General features: G+C 55.4%; 2 protein-coding genes across 9 annotated transcripts; one reads left to right on the top strand and one right to left on the bottom strand.

Annotated features, from left to right (window-relative positions):
• Positions 1-851: 851 nt before the first annotated feature.
• On the bottom strand, positions 852-9,165 carry FBXL8 (F-box and leucine rich repeat protein 8). Of its 6 annotated transcripts, none has more exons than XM_029051913.1 (3): positions 9,038-9,165; positions 3,299-3,496; positions 852-2,208 (listed from the first exon to the last, which is right to left on the bottom strand). In XM_029051913.1, exons 2-3 carry the CDS (start codon positions 3,448-3,450, stop codon positions 1,227-1,229), a joined length of 1,134 nt encoding a protein of 377 aa, XP_028907746.1. In that variant the 5' UTR covers positions 3,451-3,496; positions 9,038-9,165; the 3' UTR covers positions 852-1,226. The 6 variants fall into 6 exon arrangements, with proteins under 6 accessions (XP_028907746.1, XP_028907749.1, XP_028907747.1 ...); XM_029051916.1 differs by lacking the exon at positions 9,038-9,165 and adding an exon at positions 8,463-8,665; XM_029051914.1 differs by lacking the exon at positions 9,038-9,165 and adding an exon at positions 6,532-6,607.
• A 37-nt stretch (positions 9,166-9,202) lies between these two features.
• Positions 9,203-20,988, top strand: TRADD (TNFRSF1A associated via death domain). 3 transcript variants are annotated; one of them, XM_029051920.2, is made up of 5 exons: positions 9,203-9,453; positions 15,407-15,553; positions 18,422-18,699; positions 18,976-19,162; positions 19,441-20,114. In XM_029051920.2, exons 2-5 carry the CDS (start codon positions 15,415-15,417, stop codon positions 19,749-19,751), a joined length of 915 nt encoding a protein of 304 aa, XP_028907753.1. In that variant the 5' UTR covers positions 9,203-9,453; positions 15,407-15,414; the 3' UTR covers positions 19,752-20,114. The 3 variants fall into 3 exon arrangements, with proteins under 3 accessions (XP_028907753.1, XP_039766256.1, XP_039766255.1); XM_039910322.1 differs by lacking the exon at positions 9,203-9,453 and adding an exon at positions 10,086-10,540 and having other exon boundaries at positions 20,021-20,988; XM_039910321.1 differs by lacking the exon at positions 9,203-9,453 and adding an exon at positions 10,086-10,540.
• The last annotated feature ends 574 nt before the right edge of the window (positions 20,989-21,562 follow it).

The raw sequence follows: 21,562 nt of genomic DNA, 5'->3' as shown, positions 1-21,562 counted from the left end.
GTCACTTAGCTTCTCCGTGCCTCAGTTACCTCATCTGTAAAATGGGGATTAAGACTGTGAGCCTCACGTGGGACAAACTGATTACCCTGTATCTACCCCAGCACTTAGAACAGTGCTCGGCACATAGTAAGCGCTTAACAAATACCAACATTATTATTATTATTGTTACACTGTCCACAGCCTTCCCCACAGTCAGCTTCCTAAAGTCCCACCTATTTTAACCAAGGTTTCCCTGTTAAATCCCCAACATCCTCAGACATACAATCCCACCAGCCATTTCCCATCCTCAGCACTTGCATCTATTTTATGATTATTATTATTTCTATTATTATTGTATTTATTAAGCACTGACTACATGTCATCACTTTTCTAAGCAGTGGGGTAGATACAAGTTAATCAGGTTGGACACAGTCCCCGTCCCACATGGGGCTCACAGTCTAAGTAAGAGGGAGACTGTATATTTGATTATTTATTTTGATCATTTCGGTCTTAAAGATTTTTACGTATCCTTCTCCCATTAGTGTATAAGCTCCTTGTGGGCAGGACACGTATTACTTCTTTGGGCTGTACTTTCCCAAGCACTGAGTACAGTGGATTGCACCCAGTGAGTCCTTAATACTTTTTTATTACTACTACTACTATCTGTAATTTTCTTTATTTATATTAATGTCAATCTCCCCCTCTAGACTGTAAGCGTGTTGTGGACAGGGAAAGTGTCTGTTCTATCATTATATTGTACTCTCCCCAAGTGCTTAGTACAGTGCTCCGCACACAGTAAATGCTCAATAAATATGACTGACTGAATGACTACTGCTGCGTTGATTGATTCATTGATTGAGACAGCACGAGAAAACAGTTGATACCTATTTTATTTATTTCTGGAACCTGGTCAATAGATAAACACAGCAGAGGCCAGGAGAGGATACAAGGGAGTGGTGTAGGCTCAGGAAAATTCGTGGGATGCCGGACCCTCCGGTGGAGCTTCTAGAAGCGGGCTACTGGGGGATTGGTATTTTCTGGTCCGACATCATCGGGGGCGGCTGTGAGGTGGGTGGTGCTCCCTTCTCCATCTCCTGAGGTAGCCTGATCTTAATGGGGAGGGAGCTGAAGTGCTGGAGCCCCCAACCTACCCATAGGGTCTTAGCGCTCCCCCTGCCCCAAACCCTCGCCTCAACCACAGTGTCCTCTTCCAGGGTGGGAGCGGGACAGGAGGGGTGGTGAGGGATTCACGGGACAGTAGTGGGTCGCCAAGGGTGGGGCTCGCGGGTGACCTTGAGGGTGTACTGGCGGAGCCGTGGGCAGTGTGTGCAGAAGGCCTGCACCACCCTGGGGCTGACCGTGCAGTAGCAGTGCACTTCTCTAAGGTCCTGGCAATGCTGGGCCAACTCCATCAAGGCTGCATCCAGGGCGGCCGACGGCGTGGTGCGCAGCACCAGGGTGCGCAGTGTCTGGCTGTAGTTGTGGCTGGCAAAATGGACCTGGTCCACCAGGTAGGTAAAGGTGTTGAGCTGCAGCATGGCCAGAGGGATGCTGGGCTGGAGGATCTGGGGGATGCGGCTCATCGGCACTGTGTGATCAAATTCTAGGTCCACCCGCAGCCCTGGGTGCCGCTGGGCCAGGGCTCCCCACTGCTCCTCAGTCAACACGTGGGCGTACTTGTCCAGCTGCCCACAGAGCACATCTAGGCGAGCCAAGGGGGCGCGAGCAGGCTGCAGCAGCTGGGCAAAGACAGCACTCGAGAGGCTGACATAGTGGAGACCCAAAGTGGCCAGCCGGGGGCAGGTGGCTAGAGCCTCCTGAACTGTCTCTGGCCCCACATTGCACACCAGGGTGCGGTTGTTGATGAACAGGCTGCTCAGATTCGGGCTGCTGCGGGCAAGCAGCGTGACCAGGCCGGCATCCAGGGTAAAAGGCATGGAGCGCAGGTCAACATGGCGGAGGTCACAGGGGACTGGACCGAGGCAGAGGCCCCGCAGAGCCTGCAGGAAGTCTCGGCCAGAGTAGAAGAGTGGATTCTCGCCACAGCACACGACGCTCAGAGCCTGCAGCTGGCTATTCTCCTGAGCCAGTGCGGCCAGGATCTCAGCGACGGTCCGCCGGTTGGGCTCCTTGGACTGGTCAAACACGATCCTCAGCTGGCGGATTTGGCCGAGGAAGTGCTTCAGGCAGTGCAGCATGTCCTGCTCAGCCTCGTCCTCTCCCTCACACCTTGGCGGGTGCCAGGGAGGCAGGAAACAGAAGGAGGTAGATAATTTTACGAGGGAAAAAAGTAAGAGCGCCCCCCCCCCCCAGGCCACTCCCCCGTGGCTCCTTGCCCTGTTAGCGTGACCGTGCAGGCCCAGGACTCCTCCCATCACAAGCAGCTTTCCCCGGCCTGACCGATCCCGGTGTTTAGCCGGTATTGAGAAGCAGCGTGGCTCAGTGGAAAGAGCCCAGGCTTGGGAGCCAGAGGTCATGGGTTTGAATCCCAGCTCTACCACCTGTCAGCTGTGTGACTGTGGGCAAGTCACTTCACTTCTCTGTGCCTCAGTTCCCTTATCTGTAAAAATGGGGATGAAGACTGTGAACCTCATGTGGGACAACCTGATGACCCTGTATCTACCCCAGTGCTTAGAACAGTGCTCTGCACATAGTAAGCGCTCAACAAATACCAACATTATTATTATTATTTAGCCAGGTGACCAGTCTCTCTATCCCAGTGACCAGGTGAAGGGCTGCAGGGGCAGGGTGACACATGGCAGACCTACAGGCTGTCCAACCATCAGTTAATGCGTGTGCTGCCGGAACTCTGAGTCTGACTGGCAGCGGCACCGGTCCCTCCTCGGCCTCGGGCCACCCGACCACCCAGCAGCCCCTGCCCCGGTTCTTGCCGCACCTTCCCCAGCCGCCCCCTCCACCCCACATTGCTAGATGGACAGTGGTACCAGCATCATCTCATGGAAAGGACAAAGGAGGAGGAAGCAGAGAAGGAGGAGGAGGAGGAGGAGCCAACCCAAAATGTATTAGTCTTAGGAGACGTATTAGGAGGAGACATAATCCAACTCTGCAGCCAGGTGAGGCCTGAGTGGGCTGCTGAGATACTGAGAAATGACCCCATCTCACTCTCTTACAGACACTCTCCTTCGTGGGTCTTGGAACACTTAGAGCTGGAAGACTGTGAGATAATTGAGTTAAAACTTCCTTCCCTGCTAAATGGAGGCAATTGTGCCTTTGCTACCCTTCCTCCCCATAGTGAGGAGGGGGTCCTAGGGCCCTTCAACCCCCTGTCCACTTAAAAAGACAGCCCCCAGGGACTCACCTGATCTCTGTGGTCCGCCACACTGAACTGGCTGAGATGGCTGTGGCCCACGGCCGGCATACCTGAAAGGCTGCATGCCGATCCCGCAGAGACAAATAGAGGAATATGTGGGTCAGAATCTCTTCCGGGAGGGATGTCCAGGGCTTGGCCATGAGAGGACACGGTTGGGAGTGCTGGGCTGAGTGCCAGGGCCCTTCACTGAGGACAAAGATTGGGAGAGTCAACAGGGGTGATAGGAACATTCCTATGCTCCCCCTCCCCCTTTGGGGCCAGATCCTCGGAGAGAGTGAGGGAAAGGGGACTGAGAAACAAGGGGAGAGAATAGTAGTATTGGTAGTAATACTTATTAAGTGCTATTAAGAGCACTGCATTAAGCACTGGGAGAAACTACACAAGTGGGAATTAGACACGGTCCCTGTCCTCCCGCGGTGGGGGCTGGGGGGCTAGTCTGTTGGGGTGAAGAACGTTCAGAGTGGAGATTTTCTGACCATCCTAGGGAACCAAAGGGAGAGGGAGAGGGTGTGCTTTCCTGCCCAGCAAGCGTCCTTCTAAAGTTCTCCTTCCCCAGGCAGCCAGGCTGACTCAGATAGAAAACAAGTCGATCTAAGTCAAGCTTATCAACAACTACCAAAACTAATCAACCCAATCAACTCTCTCCAGCCAGCTTCCCACCAGGGAAGTCATTGCACTAGGCTGGCAATAACAAGTGAATGGGAGACACCTTGACAGGAGGAGGTGTAATGTTCTATCCTGGGAGGTCCTCTCAGGATTGGAATAATTTAGAAGACACTCGTCCTTCACGGGCCTAAATTTTAGGGCTTAACACGTTTTCTTGAGCAGGCCCAAGCCTAACAGTCACTGGAAAATTCAAGGTGGGCAGGCTACCGGCTAACTGCAGGCCAACTGGGTTCTGGACCTAGCGACCTAGGGACTGACCTGAACGAGTATGGAACTCTGCTCTGATGGCTCATGAGCAGAACTTGTCCGGGCGGGGGGCGTTGAAAATGCTATGGGTGGAGGCAGCGGGTGTTATTCTATCTGGTTGATTCTCTGTACTGGAAGGTGAAGGAAGGTCCAGGGAGGAAAGGAAAGGAAGGGGAACAAGGGAAGGAGGGGGAGGGAGGAGGAAAGGGAGTTGGGGGGGGGGGGAGGGAAAGAGGGGAGGAGGAAGATGAAGAGAAAGAGGGGGAAAGGAGATAATGGAGAAGGGGTGGGGAGGGGGACCAAAGACGTAGGGATAAGGAGTGAAGGAAGCAGTGGAGAGGAGGGGATGGGGAGTTGGCAGAGGGGAAGAAAGAGGAGGGAAGGAAGATGGATGAGGAAGCTAAAGGGAGGGAGGAGGGGGGTAATGGCAAGAAGGGGGAGGGAAGCAGACGGGAGGGGGAGGGAAACAGCAAAGAGGGGGAGGGAACCAGATGGGAGGGGGAGGGAAACAGCAAAGAGGGGGAGGGAAGCGAGGTGGAGGGGGAGGGAAGCGGGGAGGAGATGGGAAGCAGGGAGGAGGAGGAAAGCGGGGAGGAGGAGGAAAGCGGGGAGGAGGAGGAAAGCGGGGAGGAGGGGGAAAGCGGGGAGGAGGAGGAAAGCGGGGTGGAGGAGGGGGAAAGTGGGGAGGAAGGAAAAAGAGAGGAGGTGGGGGGAAATAGGGAGGAGGGGGGAAATGGGGAGCGGAGAGGGAGGAATAGGAAGGGGTAGGGTTGGTGGGGAAAAGACCAGTAACCACCGGTTTTGAATGGAGAACACTGGAGGCGTTGGAGCATTCCATCTTGGCAGTTGGGACGTCCGAGCGGAGCGATCCTCAGGCAGAGAGGATCGGCCGTTAGACCCCCAACCGTCTGACCCCGGGGGGCGCGCGCCTCACATTCTACGCCCCTCCCTCCTGCCATGCCGCGAGCGGCAGCCGGAGCTAGGCCGGGGGCGAGGGGCAGGGTGACGGGGCACGGAACAGCAGGGGCTAGAAGCGAGTGGGATTGCGGTAGAACTTCATTCATTCATTCATTCATTCATTCATTCATTCAATAGTATTTATTGAGCGCTTACTATGTGCAGAGCACTGTACTAAGCGCTTGGGATGAACAAGTCGGCAACAGATAGAGACAGTCCCTGCCGTTTGACGGGCTTACAGTCTAATCGGGGGAGATGGACAGACAAGAACAATGGCAATAAATAGAGTCAAGGGGAAAAACATCTCGTAAAAACAATGGCAACTAAATAGAATCAAGGCGGTGTACAATTCATTAACAAAATAAATAGGGTAATGGAAATATATACAGTTGAGCGGACGAGTACAGTGCTGTGGGGATGGGAAGGGAGAGCTGGAGGAGCAGAGGGAAAAGGGGAAAAATAGTATTTATTCATTCATTCAATAGTATTTATTGAGCGCTTACTATGTGCAGAGCACTGTACTAAGCGCTTGGAATGAACAAGTCGTCAACAGAGAGAGAGACAATCCCCGCCCAATAACGGGCTCACAGTCCAAACCGGGGAGACAGACAGCAAAGCAAAACAGTACAAAACAAAAACAAGGCAACATCAAGATAAATAGAATCGAGGAGATGTACACTTCATTAGCAAAATAAATAATATATACAAACATGCACAGTGCTGAGGGGAGGGGAAGGGGGAAGAGCGGGGTGGGGTGGAATGGGGATGGGAGGAGGAGCAGAGGGAAAGGGGGGACTCAGTCTGGGAAGGCCTCCTGGAAGAGGTGAGCTCTCAGTAGGGCTTTGAAGAGAGGAAGAGAGTTAGTTTGGCGGACGTGAGGAGGGAGGGCATTCCAGGACAGCGGTAGGACGTGGGCCAGGGGTCGACGGCGGCACAGGGGAGAACGGGGGACAGTGAGGAGGTGAGCGGCAGAGGAGCAGAGTGTGCGGGCTAGGCTGTAGAAGGAGAGAAGGGAGGGGGCAAGGTGATGGAGAGCCTTGAAGCCCAGAGTGAGGAGTTTTTGTTTTGTGCGAAGGTTGATAGGCAACCACCGGAGGGTTTTGAAGAGGGGAGTGACATGGCCAGAGCGTTTCTGTAGGAAGATGATCCGGACAGCGGAATGAAGAATAGACTGGAGTGGGGAGAGACAGGAGGAAGGGAGATCCGAGAGGAGGCTGACACAGTAATCCAGTCGGGATATTATGAGAGCTTGTACCAGCACGATAGCAGTTTGGATGGAGAGGAAAGGGCGGATCTTGGCGATATTGTGAAGGTGAGACCGGCGGTCTCGATGTACCGGGGGCCCAGCCTACCTGTCGGGGTGGACGCAGCAATCGTCCTCACAGGCCCGGCCCGGGCCGTTAGGCGCTGTTTGCACTGGGGCTGGGACTGGTTCAGCCGGCCAAGGGGAGGAGCTTGGGGGTGGGGGAGGATGGCGGGGCAGGCCCTCCAGGTCCCTTAGGGAATTCGCCGGGGCGAGAGGCCGGCGCCCGGTACGTTCTATACCCCTACGGGGTTAGAGAGATGCCCGTGGGGAGCTGCTGGATTGGCAGTCCCTCTTGGTCAATCGGCAGCTCCCCACGGGCATCTCTCTAAAACGAAGCAGTTTTTTCCTCGGGTCCCTCCTTCTCTCGGTCCCTGACCTCAGCGTCCGAGGGCTGGGCCTGGGGCAGTGAGGGCTGAGGCCAACGTGGCCAGCAACGGCCTGGTACAGGGTGGAAGCAGCACCCCTGGAATATCCCGTATTCTCACACGCCACCACGCCCCCAAGACTGGGACGACCCCACGGCTCCCACCGAGCTGGTCAGCGGAGGCAAAGTGGGAGCTGAGGAGTATTCATTCATTCACTCGATCGTATTTATGGAGAGCTTACTGTGCGCAGAGCTCTGTACTAAGCGTTTGGGAGAGTACAATATGACAACAAACAGACACATTCCCTGCCCACAAAGGTCCCGGAGCTGTCCGAAGAAGGGGTGTGAAATGGCAGCAGCCTCGTCCTCTTTCCCCCGCTCCGTCCCTCTGCTCCCGCATTAGCCGCTCATTCATTCATTCATTCAATAGTATTTATTGAGCGTTTACTATGTGCAGAGCATTGTACTAAACGCTTGGAATGGACAATTCGGCAACAGTTAGGAACAAACCCCGCCCAATAACGGGCTCACAGTCTAAACGCTGGGGTTGAGAAGCAGCGTAGCTCAGTGGCAAGAGCCCGGGCTTGGGAGTCAGAGATCATGGGTTCGAATCCCGACTCCGACACTTGTCAGCTGTATGACTTTGGGCAAGTCACTTCACTTCTCTGGGCCTCAGTTCCCTCATCTGTAAAATGGGGATGGAGATTGTGAGCCCCACGTGGGACAACCTGATCACCTTGTATCCCCCAGCGCTTAGAACAGTGCTTTGCACATAGTAAGCCCTTAACAAATAGCACCATTATTATTATTAAACGGGGGAGACAGACAGCAAAGCAAAACAAAACAAGACAACATCATCAAGATAAACAGAATCATGGAGATATACACCTCATTAACAAAATAAATACGGTAATAAATAATATATCAACTGAGCACAGTGCTGAGGGGAGGGGATGGGGGAAGAGCAGAGGTTGGGATAGCGGGGGAATGGGGAGGGGAGGAGGAGCAGAGGGAAAGGGGGGGCTCAGTCTGGGAAGGCCTCCTGGAGGAGGTGAGCTCTCAGTAGGGCTTTGAAGAGGGGAAGAGAATGAGTTTGGCGGAGGTGAGGAGGGAGGGCATTCCAGGACAGCGGTAGGACGTAGCCCAGGGGTCGACGGTGGGACAGGCGCGAACGGTGGGCTGTGAGGAGGTGAGCGGCAGAGGAGCGGAGTGCACGGGGCGGGCAGTACGCTCCTTCCTTCCCTCACTCGATCGTATTTGTTGAGCGCTTACAGTGTGCAGGGCACTGTACTAAGCTCTTGGGAGAGTACAATATAACAACAGATACTTTCCCTGCCCACAAAGTGTCCCGGAGCTCCCCGAAGAAGGGGAGTGAAATGGCAGCAGTCTCGTCCTCTTCCCCCCCCCCCCCCCGGCCCTCTGCTCCCGCATTACCCGCTCCTTCCCTCCCGCCCCGACTCCTATTTCTTCTCTCACGCAACCTCTATCAAATTGGTCTGCGTGGTCCTCCGGTCTCCGCAGCCAGGTCCTTTACCCCTCAGACCTAATCTTTCAGACCGGAAGGGACGTTGAGATGCCCATTCCCTTGTCTCCAAGCAGGGTCCCATGCTCACCGAGCTGACACAGACGAAGTTCTCCCAGTAGCTCTTTTTCAGAACAGGAAATAGTTTCCTCCGCTCTGCCATGCAATGGGAGTTCTTCCTGAAGTCTTACTTCTAACCCTCTTTTTGTAAATCATCTATGTCCGTACGCTTCCCCCATTCATTCATTCATTCGATCGTATTTATCGAGCGGTTGCTGTGTGCAGAGCACTGTTCTAAGCGCGTGGAAAGTACAATTCAGCGAGAGAGAATCCCTGCCCACACCGGGCCCCCATTGGATTTCATTCAGTAGTATTTATTGAGCGCTTACTATGTGCAGAGCACCCCTTGAGGACAGGGACCATGACTTTTGCTTTCGGTGAACTCTCACACGCTCTTGGCACAGTGCTCTACACATGGTAGGTTCTCAAAAACAGACTGATCCCTCAGCGGCAGTCCTGCTGAGTTTTTGGCTGGGGACGTACAGCACGCAGCAGCATTTGTGACTGGTGCTGGGACAGAGGGCAGAAAATATCCACTCAAGAAGAGTCTTCTCTGGCCCCTCGACACGGAATCTTCCACAGTCAAATTTCTCAATGTCCACTCACCGCTTCAGAGACGTCCTTAACCCGTTCCGCTTTCCCAGCCAGAATTGAGAGAGTTAAAGGCGGTGAGGCGCGCCACCCTCCCGAGATTGGCAGCCGCTCTCGGCCAATCAGCAGGTGGAGGCGGGACTAGCGGTTCTTTCCCTCCCGGGTCCCTCCATCTCCCTGCTTTTGCCCCTGCCCCTATCCCTGCCTCTGCCCCTGTCTTCGGGGCTCAAGCTATGGGCCTGGGGCAGTGAGGCTCGAGCCGTCTGTGGATGTTCTGAGCTCCTTGAAGCTGAGCAGTGTCCAGCTCCTTTCCCCTCTGGGCTGGCTCTGCGCAGACCCGGAAGCAGGCAACTCTGGCAGGCGGAGCAGGGGTGGGGAAAGAGGGAGAGAGAGAGAGAGAGAGAGAGAGGGACAGAGCCCGGGGAAGCCAGGTCAGTGCCAGGGTGGGGGGTGGGGGTGGCAACCGGGAGGGCCACGAGTAGGGCACCGAGAGCATTTCCTGGGAGCCGTGGGCCAGGCCGCTGGGATGGGTGGCCGAGAGAGCTGAAGTCAAGGGCCCGGCCTTTCTTCCAGGAGCCGCATTTTCGCTCCGGAGCGTGGTTCCTTGGGCCTGGGGGTGGAGTAGATCCGGGTGGGGATCCAAGCTGGCTCTAGAGGCCGGGGACCAAAGGGGGTGGAATCACTGTCAAGCCTCGGTCGGGGGTGGAGGCAGAGTCGCAGTGCTTGGGGAAAAGGGCCCACTTACGGTGCCCGGGCTGGATGGGGTCCGGGGGTTGACGTTTCCCCCTGAACGGGCTTGGGTCACGTGGCGTCTGAGGCAGGTTGTGGGGGAGATGCAAATTTGGAGGTCTGAGGAGTGTTCCAGTCCAGAATCTCACTGGACTGATGCCCTCTGCTCGGGAGTTACGGGGGTGGGGGGCCGGGGGCGGAGGAGGGATTGGGTGGGGAGAGCTGCCCGTCTGTTTCTCCAACTCTTCCCGGGCATAGGCATGGCTGTTACCCACATCCTGGTGGTCCGAACCGGAGGATTGAGGTGGGAGAACTCCCGGCCATACTTGGGGAGGGGGGCGTCTAAATGAAGAATGGAGGGACCTGGGAGAGAGCGTGGGGATCAAGAGCCTGGTTCTATCCGCCACCCCTTCACTTTCCCATAGCCCCCCGACTAAGCCTCAGCTGGTGGGTTGGGGTGTGGGAGGAATAATGAGATGTTCTCCTCCCCCCCACAATCAGATCTCATCAACTAATCAGCTATCTCTTCTAGCTCCTCTACCTGATTCTTGCTCCTCTTTCAAACACCACAGCTGAACTTCAGCGGAGAGAGAGCGGGAAGAGGGCCAGTCTAGGCAAAATTATATATATTAATGTTTGTCTCCCCTTCTAGACTGTAAGGTCCTTGTGGACAGGGAATGTCTACTATCCACAATGTCAGTGTGTCAATGTGCACGCTCCACTCCTCTGCCGCCCACCTCCTCGGTCTCACCTATCCCGCCGTCGACCCCTGGGCCACGTCCTCCCGCGGTACTGGAACGCCCTCCCTCCTCACCTCCGCCAAACTGATTCTCTTCCCCTCTTCAAAACCCTACTTAAAACTCACCTCCTCCAAGAGGCCTTCCCAGACTGAGCTCCTCTTCTCCCTCTACTCCCTCTGCCACCCCCCCTTTACCTCTCCGCAGCTAAACCCTCTTTTTCCCCTTTTCCCTCTGCTCCTCCACCTCTCCCTTCCCATCCCCACAGCACTGTACTCGTCCGCTCAACTGTATATTTTCCATTACCCTATTTATTTTGTTAATGAATTGTACATCGCCTTGATTCTATTTAGTTGCCATTGTTTTTACGAGATGTTCTTCCCCTTGACTCTATTTATTGCCATTGTTCTTGTCTGTCCGTCTCCCCCGATTAGACTGTAAGCCCGTCAAATGGCAGGGACTGTCTCTATCTGTTGCCGACTTGTTCATTCCAAGTGCTTAGTACAGTGCTCTGCACATAGTAAGCGCTCAATAAATACTATTGAATGACTATTGAATACTGACTCTTAGTACAGTGCACAGAGTAAGCACTGAGTAAATACCATTGATTGATAAAGACTGGAGGGGCCAGGATGGGGGATAAGCCAGGCCTTTGGGTTTTCAGATGGTGCAGAGAGGGACTCGATCCTTTCTTAGCTGGAGCATACGCTCCCGCCACCCCCATTGCTCTCTGATACTCACATGATAGGAAAAAACAGGGGAAAGAGGTAATAATTATGGTATTTGTCAAGTGCTTACTGTGTGCCAGGCACTGTACTAAGCGCTGGGGTGGATACAAGCAAAGCGGGTTGGACACAGTCCCTGGCCCACGTGGGGCTCACAGTCTCAATCCCCATTTTACAGGTGAGGTAACAGAGGCACAGAGGAAATGAAGTGACTTGCCAAGGTCACACAGTATATAAGTGGCGGACCTAGATTAGAACCCAGGCCCAAGCTCTATCCTCTAGGCCATACCTTCCTGACAATGAGGGGTTGGAGGCACTTTGACATGTGAGGCCGGAAGGTTTTAGAATGTTTTTCTCCAGAGAGTTTTAGAAGAAGGGCGATGGCTGTCTACTCGGGATAGTTTTAGCTGCTGCCCTACTCGCAAGCAGGGGGACGGACTAGGTGACCTCATTAGGGCCCTTCCTGTCCTCACCTTCAGATTCTCTTTCTCCTCTTTCTCTCCTCCTGCCAAGGCCCTCCTTTCCCCTTCAAGTGTCCTTCCCTCCATGAGTCCTCCTTACCTTCTCTCCCACCCTTCCCACACCCAAGTCATCCTGCCTTGTACCCCATGCCCCGAGTCATTCATTCATTCAATCGTATTTATTGAGTGCTTACTGTGTGTGGCACACTATACTAAGCGCTTGGAAAGCACAATTCGGCAGCAGATAGAGACCATCCCTACCCAACAATGGGCTCACAGTCTAGAAGGGGGAGACAGACAACAAAACAACATGCAGGCTCCCACTCCCTGTATTTTAGGCTTTCCTGGGTCAGGGGTGACTAGTTCCTGGCAAGCACAGAACCTTGCCTTGTTTCCCCAGAAGGAATGTTGGGCTGGGCTTTTATAGCCCCCACACTCCTAAGGTGGGGCTGACGCGGAGGATGTTCAGAGGGGATTCGGGATCCAAGTGGGCATTCTATCCCCATTTTTTATGGTTATGGCTTTATGGTTAAGTGCTTACTATGTGCCAGGCACTGTAATAATAATAATAACAGTAATGATGATGATGATGGTCTTTACTGTGTGTTGAGCTCTGTTCTAAGCGCTGGGGTAGATACAAGCTAATAAGGTTGGACGCAGTCCCTGTCCCACATGGGGTTCAATCTTAATCTCCATTTTACAGATGAGGGAAGAGAAGTGAAGTAACTTGCCCAAGGTCACACAGCAGGCATAGCGGAGCTGGGATTAGAACTCCGATCCTTCCAACTCCCAGGCCTGGGCTCTAACCATTAGGCATGCTGCTTCTACTTTTTTCCCCTTCCCTGGGAGGATCTGTTCTGGCTGCCTGGGGAGATAGGTCTGGGGGAAAAAAGGGCATCAGAACCCGAGTGTGCCTTCTCTCCATTGACTTTGACTACTCTCTCTGGACCTTAATCTCATGCTCACTGGTCACTCTGCCTCCTGCCAAACTTGTCCCTTCTCCCCCATCCTACCGTGGTGAGGTTATTGAGCTACCTGGCTCCCTCCCTCTGGGACTGAAGACAGTCTGTCACTTCGAAGCCTGGGTTGGTGGGGAAGAGCCCTGTGGACTTGGTGACCTGGGAGGATTGGGGCAGTGTCATGGCTGGTAAGGGTGGCGGGGAGGGGCCGGAATGGTATTTTAGCCCAAATAACTTATAAAAGTTGGCCGTTGCCCCGACTCCGGAGCATTTCCTCCGAGATTCTGCAGTAGTTACAGTTCACACTTTCACATCCTCCTTAGCCAGAACCCAGCACCCCCACCCCTGCAGACATCCTCCTCTCCTCAGGGACTGATGAGGGGAATGGGGGCAGGGTACCAGGCCCATGGCCCCTGTGGAAGGCAGGGAAAGAGACCTGGTGCCTAGGTTGGGGGTTGGAGCCAAAGACACAATGGGGCGCTTTCCTGTCGACTGCCCCCCCCACCCCTCCCACCTCTCCTCCACCCTGGTTGATTCTCTTTCCTCCCCCGCCAGCCTCTCTGCTGCCAAAGGTCCTCCACGTGGTCTTGTGGAGGCTGGGCCGGGTGGTAACTGTGATGTTATCAGACTTCCTCCCCAACTGGTGACAGATGCAGCTGGAGGCCAGCCTGAAAGCCAATCTGCTCCAGGTCTGGACTAATATTCTGGAGCCTGGTGCGAGCTCGGCTGGGGCACTGGTGATTTCAGCCTGCTGGTGATTCTTCCCAATCACTTGGGGATGACCTGTCACTGGTTTTCCTTCCTGTCCCAAAGGGGATGTCAGGGCTGGGGTCTGCCATGTTCCTGGGACTTCAGTCCAGTCATGGCTCCAGCCAGGGATGGCTGGGTCCTTCTGAGACCCAGCTGAATGAAAGGGGATGACAGGGAGCTCCTGTTTGGTCTCCAGGCCTTGTTTCACCTCCTCTCCTCTCACCTTGGTCCTGGACCGGGGACTTCACAGTTTCCCAAATAGCTCCGGTTACCAGGGCAACCTCAGTTCTGCTCTCTGGTTCCAGCACCGACTCGTTTGTTCAGCCTGTCGGCTCCCTCTTCCTGCGTCCCATCCCTAGAGTTGGAAGGGGCCATGAGGTCATCTAGTCCGGGAGTTGTCAACAGGGGTGTTGAGACAACTCTTCCCGTGCCCCTCCCCCAGCCACCTCCTGGGAATTCCTCAAAACCAGCATGGGCTATGTTATGGAATCAGGGAATTCCCCTGATGGGGTCTGGGCCATTTGAGGGTTCGTGTCTTCCCCAGGAGCATGGCTTGGGCCCAAGCCCTTCCCATCTGCAATCAATCTATCGTGGTATTTATTGAGCACTTACTGTGTGCAGAGCACTGTACTGAGTATGTGGGAGAACACAGTACAGTAGAGTTGGTAGGCATAATCCCTGCCCTCAAGGAGCTTCCAAACTGGTGAGGGAGACAGTAAAATAAATTACAGGTAGTGAAAGCTGGGGTAAGCGGATAATTAATTCATTTTAATGATGGCATTTATTGAGCATTTACTATGTGTCAAGCATTATCATAAGCACTGGGGTAGATACAAGATTAATCAGGTTGGACGCGGCCCCTGTCCTACAGGACAGGAAACTGAGGCACAGAGAAGTGAAGTGACTCGCCCAAGGTCACAGCAGCCAAGTGGCAGAGCTGGGATTAGAACCTGGGTCCTCTGACTTCCAGCCCCGTGCTCTTTCCACTAGGCCATGCTGCTTCAGGGACTTGGCTGTTCCTGGCCTGGGGATAGAGGAGGGAAGGAGAAGTTTTCATTTTAATGTTTAAAACTGAATTCTTTGTGTTGGTCTTCTCTCTGCCCCAGGTTGTAAACTCCTCGTGAGCAGGCATGGTCTTCTGTAGGGGTTGGGAGGTTAGGGAGAGGGAGTACATAATGGAGGGGACTTCAGATGGGAGCCTTGAGCCCTCCGGTCAGTGTCTTCAGAAATCCCTGATCTAGTCCATTCCCCTGCCTGCGCGAAGAACCACACCCAAATCATCCCAGACAGACCAGATCTCTCTTGTTTGGAAAGACTCCCCCTGCTGCCTCCACCCTGGGAAGGTGATGCCACAGTATCTCTTCTGTTGCCATTCCAGGATCTCAACCTCCTCGTTGTCAGATACATCTTCCTTGGGTGTAATTTGAATCCCTCCTGCTGCAGCCTCAGCTCATTTGCCTTGGTGAAGATGGAGCCCATTTGGTCCTGGTTCTCTGTATATGAACCCTTCAGGCGTTCGATTGTAAGACCGCTAGCCTGTAAGCTCCTTGAGAGCAGGGATCATGCCTACCAACTCGATTGTATTGTACTCCTGCCAGCACTTAATACAGTACTCTGCACACAGTAAGCACTCACTCACTCAATACCGCTGATTGATTTGAAACTTACACCTCAGCCTCCTCTTCTGTGGAAGCTCCTTCCCCACTTTCCCCCCACAGGTCCTATCCCCAGCCCTCTCTGTCTGTTTCTCCTCTCCCCCTTCTCCTTGTGCCCCATCCTACCTCCCCGCTTAATTATATTGCTCAGCCCCAGCTCTGGGACTCAAATCAGATCTGACCAGGGAGCTACAGGGGGTTTGGGGAGTGCCATCGAGGTGATTAATATCCAGATCATGGTCTTCTATGACCCCAAGATCATCTCTGTCTCCCAAGAAGGTGCATTTTGGGCTCTTTAATCTAACCCCACCTTCCCCCAGACTTGGGAGAGAGGAGGGACCGGAGCCGACTTGGCCTATGTCTGGCAGGAACCAAGATGGCGACGGACGGTGGGGTGTGGATTGGCAGCGTGTACCTGTTTGTGCAGTCGACCCGGAAGGAGGTGGTGCTGTCGGCTGTGTATGCCAGCCCACAGAAGCCAAGTGTGTTCGGAGCTCTCAAGCTATCCCTTGCAGGTAAATACCCATCCTGGGCCCAGGGGAACGGATGGGAAGGGCCCAGCAAGACAGAGGAAAGAGCTGTCTTTCGGGGGAGGTGCCAGTTGGGTCCGCTAACTCTTTCCATCAGTCGATCGATCGTATTTACTGAGCGCTGACTGTGTGTAGAGCACTCTTCTAAGTGCTTGGGAGAGTACAGTATAACAAGAGTTGGTAGACACATTCCCTGCCCACAGTCTCAAGGGGGAGACAGATAATAAACTAAATGATGGATATTAATGTTGGTATTTGTTAAGCGCTTCCTATGTGCAGAGCACTGTTCTAAGCGCTGGGGGAGATACAGGGTCATCAGGTTGTCCCATGTGGGGCTCACACACTTTTATGTACGTAAGTGCTGTGGGGCTGAGGGAGGGGTAAATAGCAGTTGCTTAAAGGGTACAAATCCAGGTGCAAGGGCGATGCAGATTGGGGGAGGGAGTAGGGGAACTGAGGGCTTAGTCGGGGAAGGCCTGTCGGGGGAGATATCATTTTAATAAGACTGTGAAGGTGGGGAGAGTGATGGTCTGTCGGAAAAGGAGAGGGAGGGAGTTCCAGGTCAGAGGCAGGACGTGGGTGAGGGTTTGGTGGCGAGAAAGATGAGATCTAGGTACAATGAGTAGGTCGGCGTTAGAGGAGTGAAGTGAGCCTACCGGGTTATAGTAGGAAATCAGCAAAGTAAGATAGGAGGGGACAAAGCGATTGAATGCTGTAAAGCCAACGGTAAGGAGTTTCTGTTTGATGCAGAGGTGGATGGGCAACCACTGGAAGTTCTTGAGCAGTGGGGAAACATGAGCTGAACGGTTTTGTAGAAGAGTGACCTGGGCAGCAGGATGAAGTACAGACTGGAGTGGGAAGAGGCAGGAGGCAGGGAGGTCATCGAGGAGGCTGATGCAGTAGTTGAGGCAGAATAGGATCAGCGTAGTACCACTTTGGATGGAGAGGAAAGGGTGAATTTTAGCAATGTTGTGAAGGTAGAGCCGACAGGATTTGTTGACAAAGATTGAATATGTGGGTTAAATGAGAGACGAGTCGAGGGTACCGCCTAGGTTATGGGCTGGTTGAGATGGGGAGGATGGTGGTGCTGTCTACAGTGATGATAATAATTATGGTATTTGTTAAGCGCTTACTATGTGCCAGGCACTGTAGTAAGTTCTGGGGTTCATACAAGCAAATTGGGTTGGACACAGTCCCTGTCCCGTGGGGAGCTCACAGTCTCAATCCCCATTTTACAGATGAGGTAAGTGAGGCCCAGAGAAGTTAAGTGACTTACCCAAGGTCACACAGGAGATGAGTGGCGGAGCCGGGATTAGAACCCATGACCTTCTGACTCCCCGGCCCGTGTCTGTCCAATACGCCATGTCAGGGGGAGGGCAGGATTTGGGCGGGAAGATGAGGCGTTCTCTTTTGGACATGTTAAGGTTGAGGTGTCAGTGGGACATCCAAGTAGAAATGTCCTGAAAGCAGGAGGAAATACAAGACTTCAGAGGAGGTGAGAGATCAGGACTAGAGATGTAGATTTGGAAATCACCCTCATAGAGATGGTGGTTGATGCCATGGAAGTGAATGAGTTCTCCAAGGGAGTGGGTCTAGAAAGAGAATAGAAGGAGACCCAAAACTGAGCTCTGAGGTGTCATTCCCCGTGCCACCACCCCCCCCCCCCCCAGGTAGGGGGTGGGAGGTAGAGGAGCCCACGAAAGAGACTGAGAAGTTAGGAAGAGTTAGGAAGAGAACCAGGAAAGGACAGTGTCAGTGAAGCCAAGGTTGGCTAATGTTTCCAGAAGAAGGGGGTGGCCCACAGCATCGAAGATGCTGAGTAGAGGCCATTGGATTAGGCAAGAAGGAGATTATGTTGGTGACCTTCGAGAGGGCAGTTCCGTGAAGTTTTCTCCATGAGGGCCATGTTAAGAACGGCGACAGTGCCTTGGATTTCCCCTCTCCCCTTGATAAGGAGTCTGTCCTGTCTTTCTTCACTCTGTCTGATCTTCTCTCCTCTCTCCTCATCCTTCACCTCTCTTCCCTCCTCCTCCTCCTTTTCCTCCTAGCGGCCTGCAGCAGGGCAGAAGGGAGGCAGCAGAAGGAACCGGGGAACAGAAGAAGGATGTGGCAGTCTGTCAGGCCCAGCGGGGGTTCCAGTTTGAACTCCCACCGGCTTCCAGCTCGTTAGAGGTGCCAGTAGCCCGCGCCGGAACCGCCGGGCAGTAGGGAATGGAGTCTGTCTCTCTGCCCCGACGGCGGCGGTGTGAGGGGAAGGGACGTCGGAGCTTGCCCTGTCCGGGGCCCCGTCTCCAGTGGGTCCGAGGTGGCAATCTGTCCTGGTCTTAAAGCTTTACACTGGCCACCTGTTCCAGGCTTTACACCCCTCACCGTCGGGGAGTGCTCAATCTTCCCTGCTGCGGTTTCAGCCCCTTTCCTTTTGCTCTGCCTTCTGTGGTCCATCTTTTTCTTCCTCCTCTCCGCCAGCATCTCTGGGGTAGCAGCGGAAAGGTAGGCCCCCGATCTGGGGGTGGGGGGAAGGTGGGAGGGCCGCGTTTTGAGGGATCGTCCCGATATGCCGTCTCCTGCCCCAAGACACCCGCCGGGGTTCCCAGCCATGCAGATTTCCCTGGGTGAGAGCTCTGTCTGCTGCTGCCACCCCTAATCTTTCCAGAGTGAGCAAAGCTGCCCTCTGGGCTCAGCACAAGAAGAAATACGCTCTTAGTACAGTGCTCTGCACATAGTAAGCACTCAATAAATACTATTGAATGAATGAATACCTGCCCGGGCCCGGTCCCTGCTCTGGCTTTGTGCATGCAGGAGGAGCCTAATGCCCCCTCGCCTGCCCCTGCCCACTCTTCTCTCTACCCACAGAGGCCACGGGCAACCAGCCTGGCTTGGAGGTCCTGAAGATCCACTGTAGTGAACCCCAGCTCATTGTGCAACTGAAGTTCTGCCAGCAGGAGTGCTGCCGTCGCTTCCTGCGCAGCTACCGGGAGGGGGCGTTGCTCGAGGCCCTGCAAAGTCACCTGCAGCTGGTTCTGGGCTGCAGCCCCGGGCCCCTGCTCCTGGAGCTCAAGGTGGGCTCGGAGCAGCTGGATGGCTTGATGCAGGAGGAGGAGCGCTGCCTGGAGCTCATCTACGGAGAGAAGGTGAGAGAAGATGGGGAGGGGTAGCCTGGTGGGATTGGGCGGTCGGTCTCCGTTTGTCTGCCTGCCTGCCTGCTGGCCCCCGGCTTCAACCCCTTTGGGTTCCTCTGACTGACCTCAACCTCGTTGCTTGCGAGGGAAGTGAAGGGAGGCATTGAGGGGGAGGCTTGGGATTAGCCCCAGGCTGCCCTGGGGGACTGGGGGCTAGGGTAAAGGGGGTGCTTTCCTGCTGGGCCCCGGGCTGACCCCCGCGCCTGACCCCCGGCTTCCCCTCTCCAGCCAGATCGGCTCCGGGATGAGGAGATCGCGGACCTGGAGGATGCGCTCCGGAACCTGACCTGCCGGCAGGAGGGGAAGGAGGCAACCCCCTCTCCGGGCGATTGGGAGCCCACCCCCACCACAGGTGGGAAGCCCCCAGTGGCCCCGACGACGGAGGACACCTTTGTCTTCCAGGGACAGCACGTCGGTGAGTGCGCTGCTCGGGGCGGGAGGAGGGGCAGCTGGGCCTTGGGACGCCCCGGGACGAGCTAGGGGCCTTGGTGGGGGTGGAGAGTCCAGAGATCCCCACCGGGATCTTGCGGGGCCCCCCCCACCTACCCTCCGTCACACAAGGGCCCCCTGGCGGGGCCCGGTTGGACAGAGCCTAGCCAGAGGGCGGGCGGGTAGGTATGTCCCAGCGCTGCCCCTGGCCCCTCGCCGCCTCCCCCGGGCGCCTCCAGCTCAGTGCCCTCCTCTGCCTGGCAGCCAACCGGCCCCTGAGCCTAGAGGACCAGCAGCGGTTTGCGCGCCTTGTGGGGAAGAAGTGGAAGAAGGTGGGCCGGTCGCTGCAGCGGAGCTGCCGGGCTCTGCGGGACCCGGTGATTGATGCGCTGGCCTACGAGTACGAGCGGGAGGGGCTGTACGAACAGGCCTACCAGCTGCTGCTACACTTTGTGCGGGCTGAGGGCCGGCGGGCCACGCTGCAGCGGCTCGTGGAGGCGCTGGAGGAGAACAGCCTCACCAGCTTGGCTGAGGATCTGCTGGGCCTGCAGCACCAAGAGAGCGAGATCTCCTAGCACCCCACCCGCCTGCCCCACCGCCCCCGCGGCTCCCCTGGCCCCTCTTGGGACAGCTTCCCCCGGGGGACTGGAGGAGCCTTAGAAAAATGACATCAGTGGGGATTTCCTAGCCACCTGGCATTTTCAGGATCTGCCTACCTTGCTTCCCCCCAGTGGTACCCCTTCCCTAACCCTAGCCCCCTCCTCCCCACCCAAAGAGCCTCCCCCTCACCTCCTATCCTCCCTCCCCAACTCACAACACTTCTCTGTGTCCTGTTTTGTGTCAGCCCTCCCATCGCTCAGGCTCTTGGTCTTCTCATGCCAGGACCCAGCCCTCGGGAAGGGATCCCTCAGAGAGGCATACACAGACTGCAGTTTCCCACCCGGGTGGAGCCTGGGGATTGCAGTGGCCCGGTCTGAGCCAGGGCCCCGAACCTGACATGGGATCAAGTGGGTGCAGCAGGAGTGGCACCGGGCCCGATGCCACCGTCGGAGCCACCCTTTCTCCACTGATCTGGCTCTGTCCCCCAGCCCTAGGAGCTGGGCTCAAATGCCTCTCATCTGGGTCTCGGCATCACCACTCCTCTCTCTGAAAAGAGGGGGCCGGGGACGCTCTGGGGCTCAGATGCCTGAAAGTGAGGCCAGAGATGGGCCCTGAGCCCTGAGCCCTGCGCCCTGTAACCCCACTCCACAGCCTTGGCCCACCTGGGTCTGGGAATGAGATCGTGTCTCCTGACCAGTATGATCTGCAGGGGTCGACGACTGACAGCAGATCCAGCCAGATCCTTCCACCCTCATCCCTGCCTCGGAACGGCCTTCCCCCGACTTCTCCCAAATTCTCCTTCCTCGGACCTGGGGGCCGGGTTCGTGCTCTGTGTGCTGCCGGCTCCGTGGTGGGGAACGGGGGAAGTGCTCTTAGCCCCTTCCCATTCCTTTTACCAGAGTCAGCCAGACAGGCCCCTCGGTCTCCGGCACCGCCAAAGCCTGCCCACCAGGCGAGCTTGTCTGTGACGCCATCTCTGGTTTGGAGCTGGGGTGGAGGATGGTGGGGGGGGGGGAGCTGCTCCCTTTCCCTCTCCTCGCCGTCCCCTCTCCCTCTCCTCGCCACCCCTGCCCCCCTAACCAAACAGAGAGCTCCATGTCACATCTGTCTCCTGAGACCAAACGACCGTGCGGGCGGAACCTGTGTTTCGTGCCTGGGACCAGAGGATATTTTTCAAGAAATGATATGAGTAAAGTGCCTTTTAGAAATGAACCCACCAGCCTCCTGGTCTGGCTCTCTGCTGCTTGCACCTGGACCATGGTGCAGGAAGCTCCAGCTGCCTCTTCTTCCCTCTACCTCCCAGCGTAGGGGTCACAGGACTGGCCAGGTGGAGGGAGGCACCAGGTGCTTTCAGGGAGACTCTAGCTTTGGGGTGCCAGACCAACCCTGCCCTGGCCCATCTCCGCCAGGGAAGAAAACCTAGAAAATCTGTGTTCCTTGCCCCTTCCTCTCAGAAACTGCTGCTCACGGTGACGTTTCGGTCCTTTTTGAGGCCAGACGCCCTGTTTCTAGCACCGGGGTCCTTGTACCCGTGGCTCTTTATTGCCGAACTGTCTTGGGGGAAGCGGGGGGGGTCCATGCTTATTAGCGCACCCTGAAATGGCCCCGGTTGTGTGCTGCCGCCATCCCCTTGACTTAGAATTGGAATCCCCAGAAGGCACAGTCCTGCTGAGATTTGGGGGAATGCCAGCTTCCTCCTTATGACAGTGAGTCTCTTCAGTATCAGTCAGTCATATTTATTGAAGGTTTACTGGGTGCAGAGCAGTATGACAGGTTCCACTCAGAT

This window comes from Ornithorhynchus anatinus, chromosome X1, assembly GCF_004115215.2.
Source record: "Ornithorhynchus anatinus isolate Pmale09 chromosome X1, mOrnAna1.pri.v4, whole genome shotgun sequence".
Lineage (NCBI taxonomy): Eukaryota > Metazoa > Chordata > Mammalia > Monotremata > Ornithorhynchidae > Ornithorhynchus > Ornithorhynchus anatinus.
The sequence above is the reverse complement of the archived record's forward strand: the minus strand, read 5'-3'. Positions and strand labels throughout refer to the sequence as shown.

Bases quoted from the DNA above. Each gene is read 5' to 3' on its own strand.
- FBXL8 (XM_029051912.1), bottom strand. From the start codon at position 4,269: ATGAGCCATCAGAGCAGAGTTCCATACTCGTTCAG. The intron at 3,497-4,234 runs GTCAGTCCCTAG...CTTTGTCCTCAG, and splicing joins AGAGTTCCATACTCGTTCAG to TGAAGGGCCCTGGCACTCAG. The intron at 2,209-3,298 runs GTGAGTCCCTGG...GCACCCGCCAAG, and splicing joins TGGCGGACCACAGAGATCAG to GTGTGAGGGAGAGGACGAGG.
- TRADD (XM_039910321.1), top strand. From the start codon at position 10,429: ATGTCTACTATCCACAATGTCAGTGTGTCAATGTGCACGCTCCACTCC. The intron at 15,554-18,421 runs GTAAATACCCAT...CTCTACCCACAG, and splicing joins TCTCAAGCTATCCCTTGCAG to AGGCCACGGGCAACCAGCCT. The intron at 19,163-19,440 runs GTGAGTGCGCTG...TCTGCCTGGCAG, and splicing joins CTTCCAGGGACAGCACGTCG to CCAACCGGCCCCTGAGCCTA.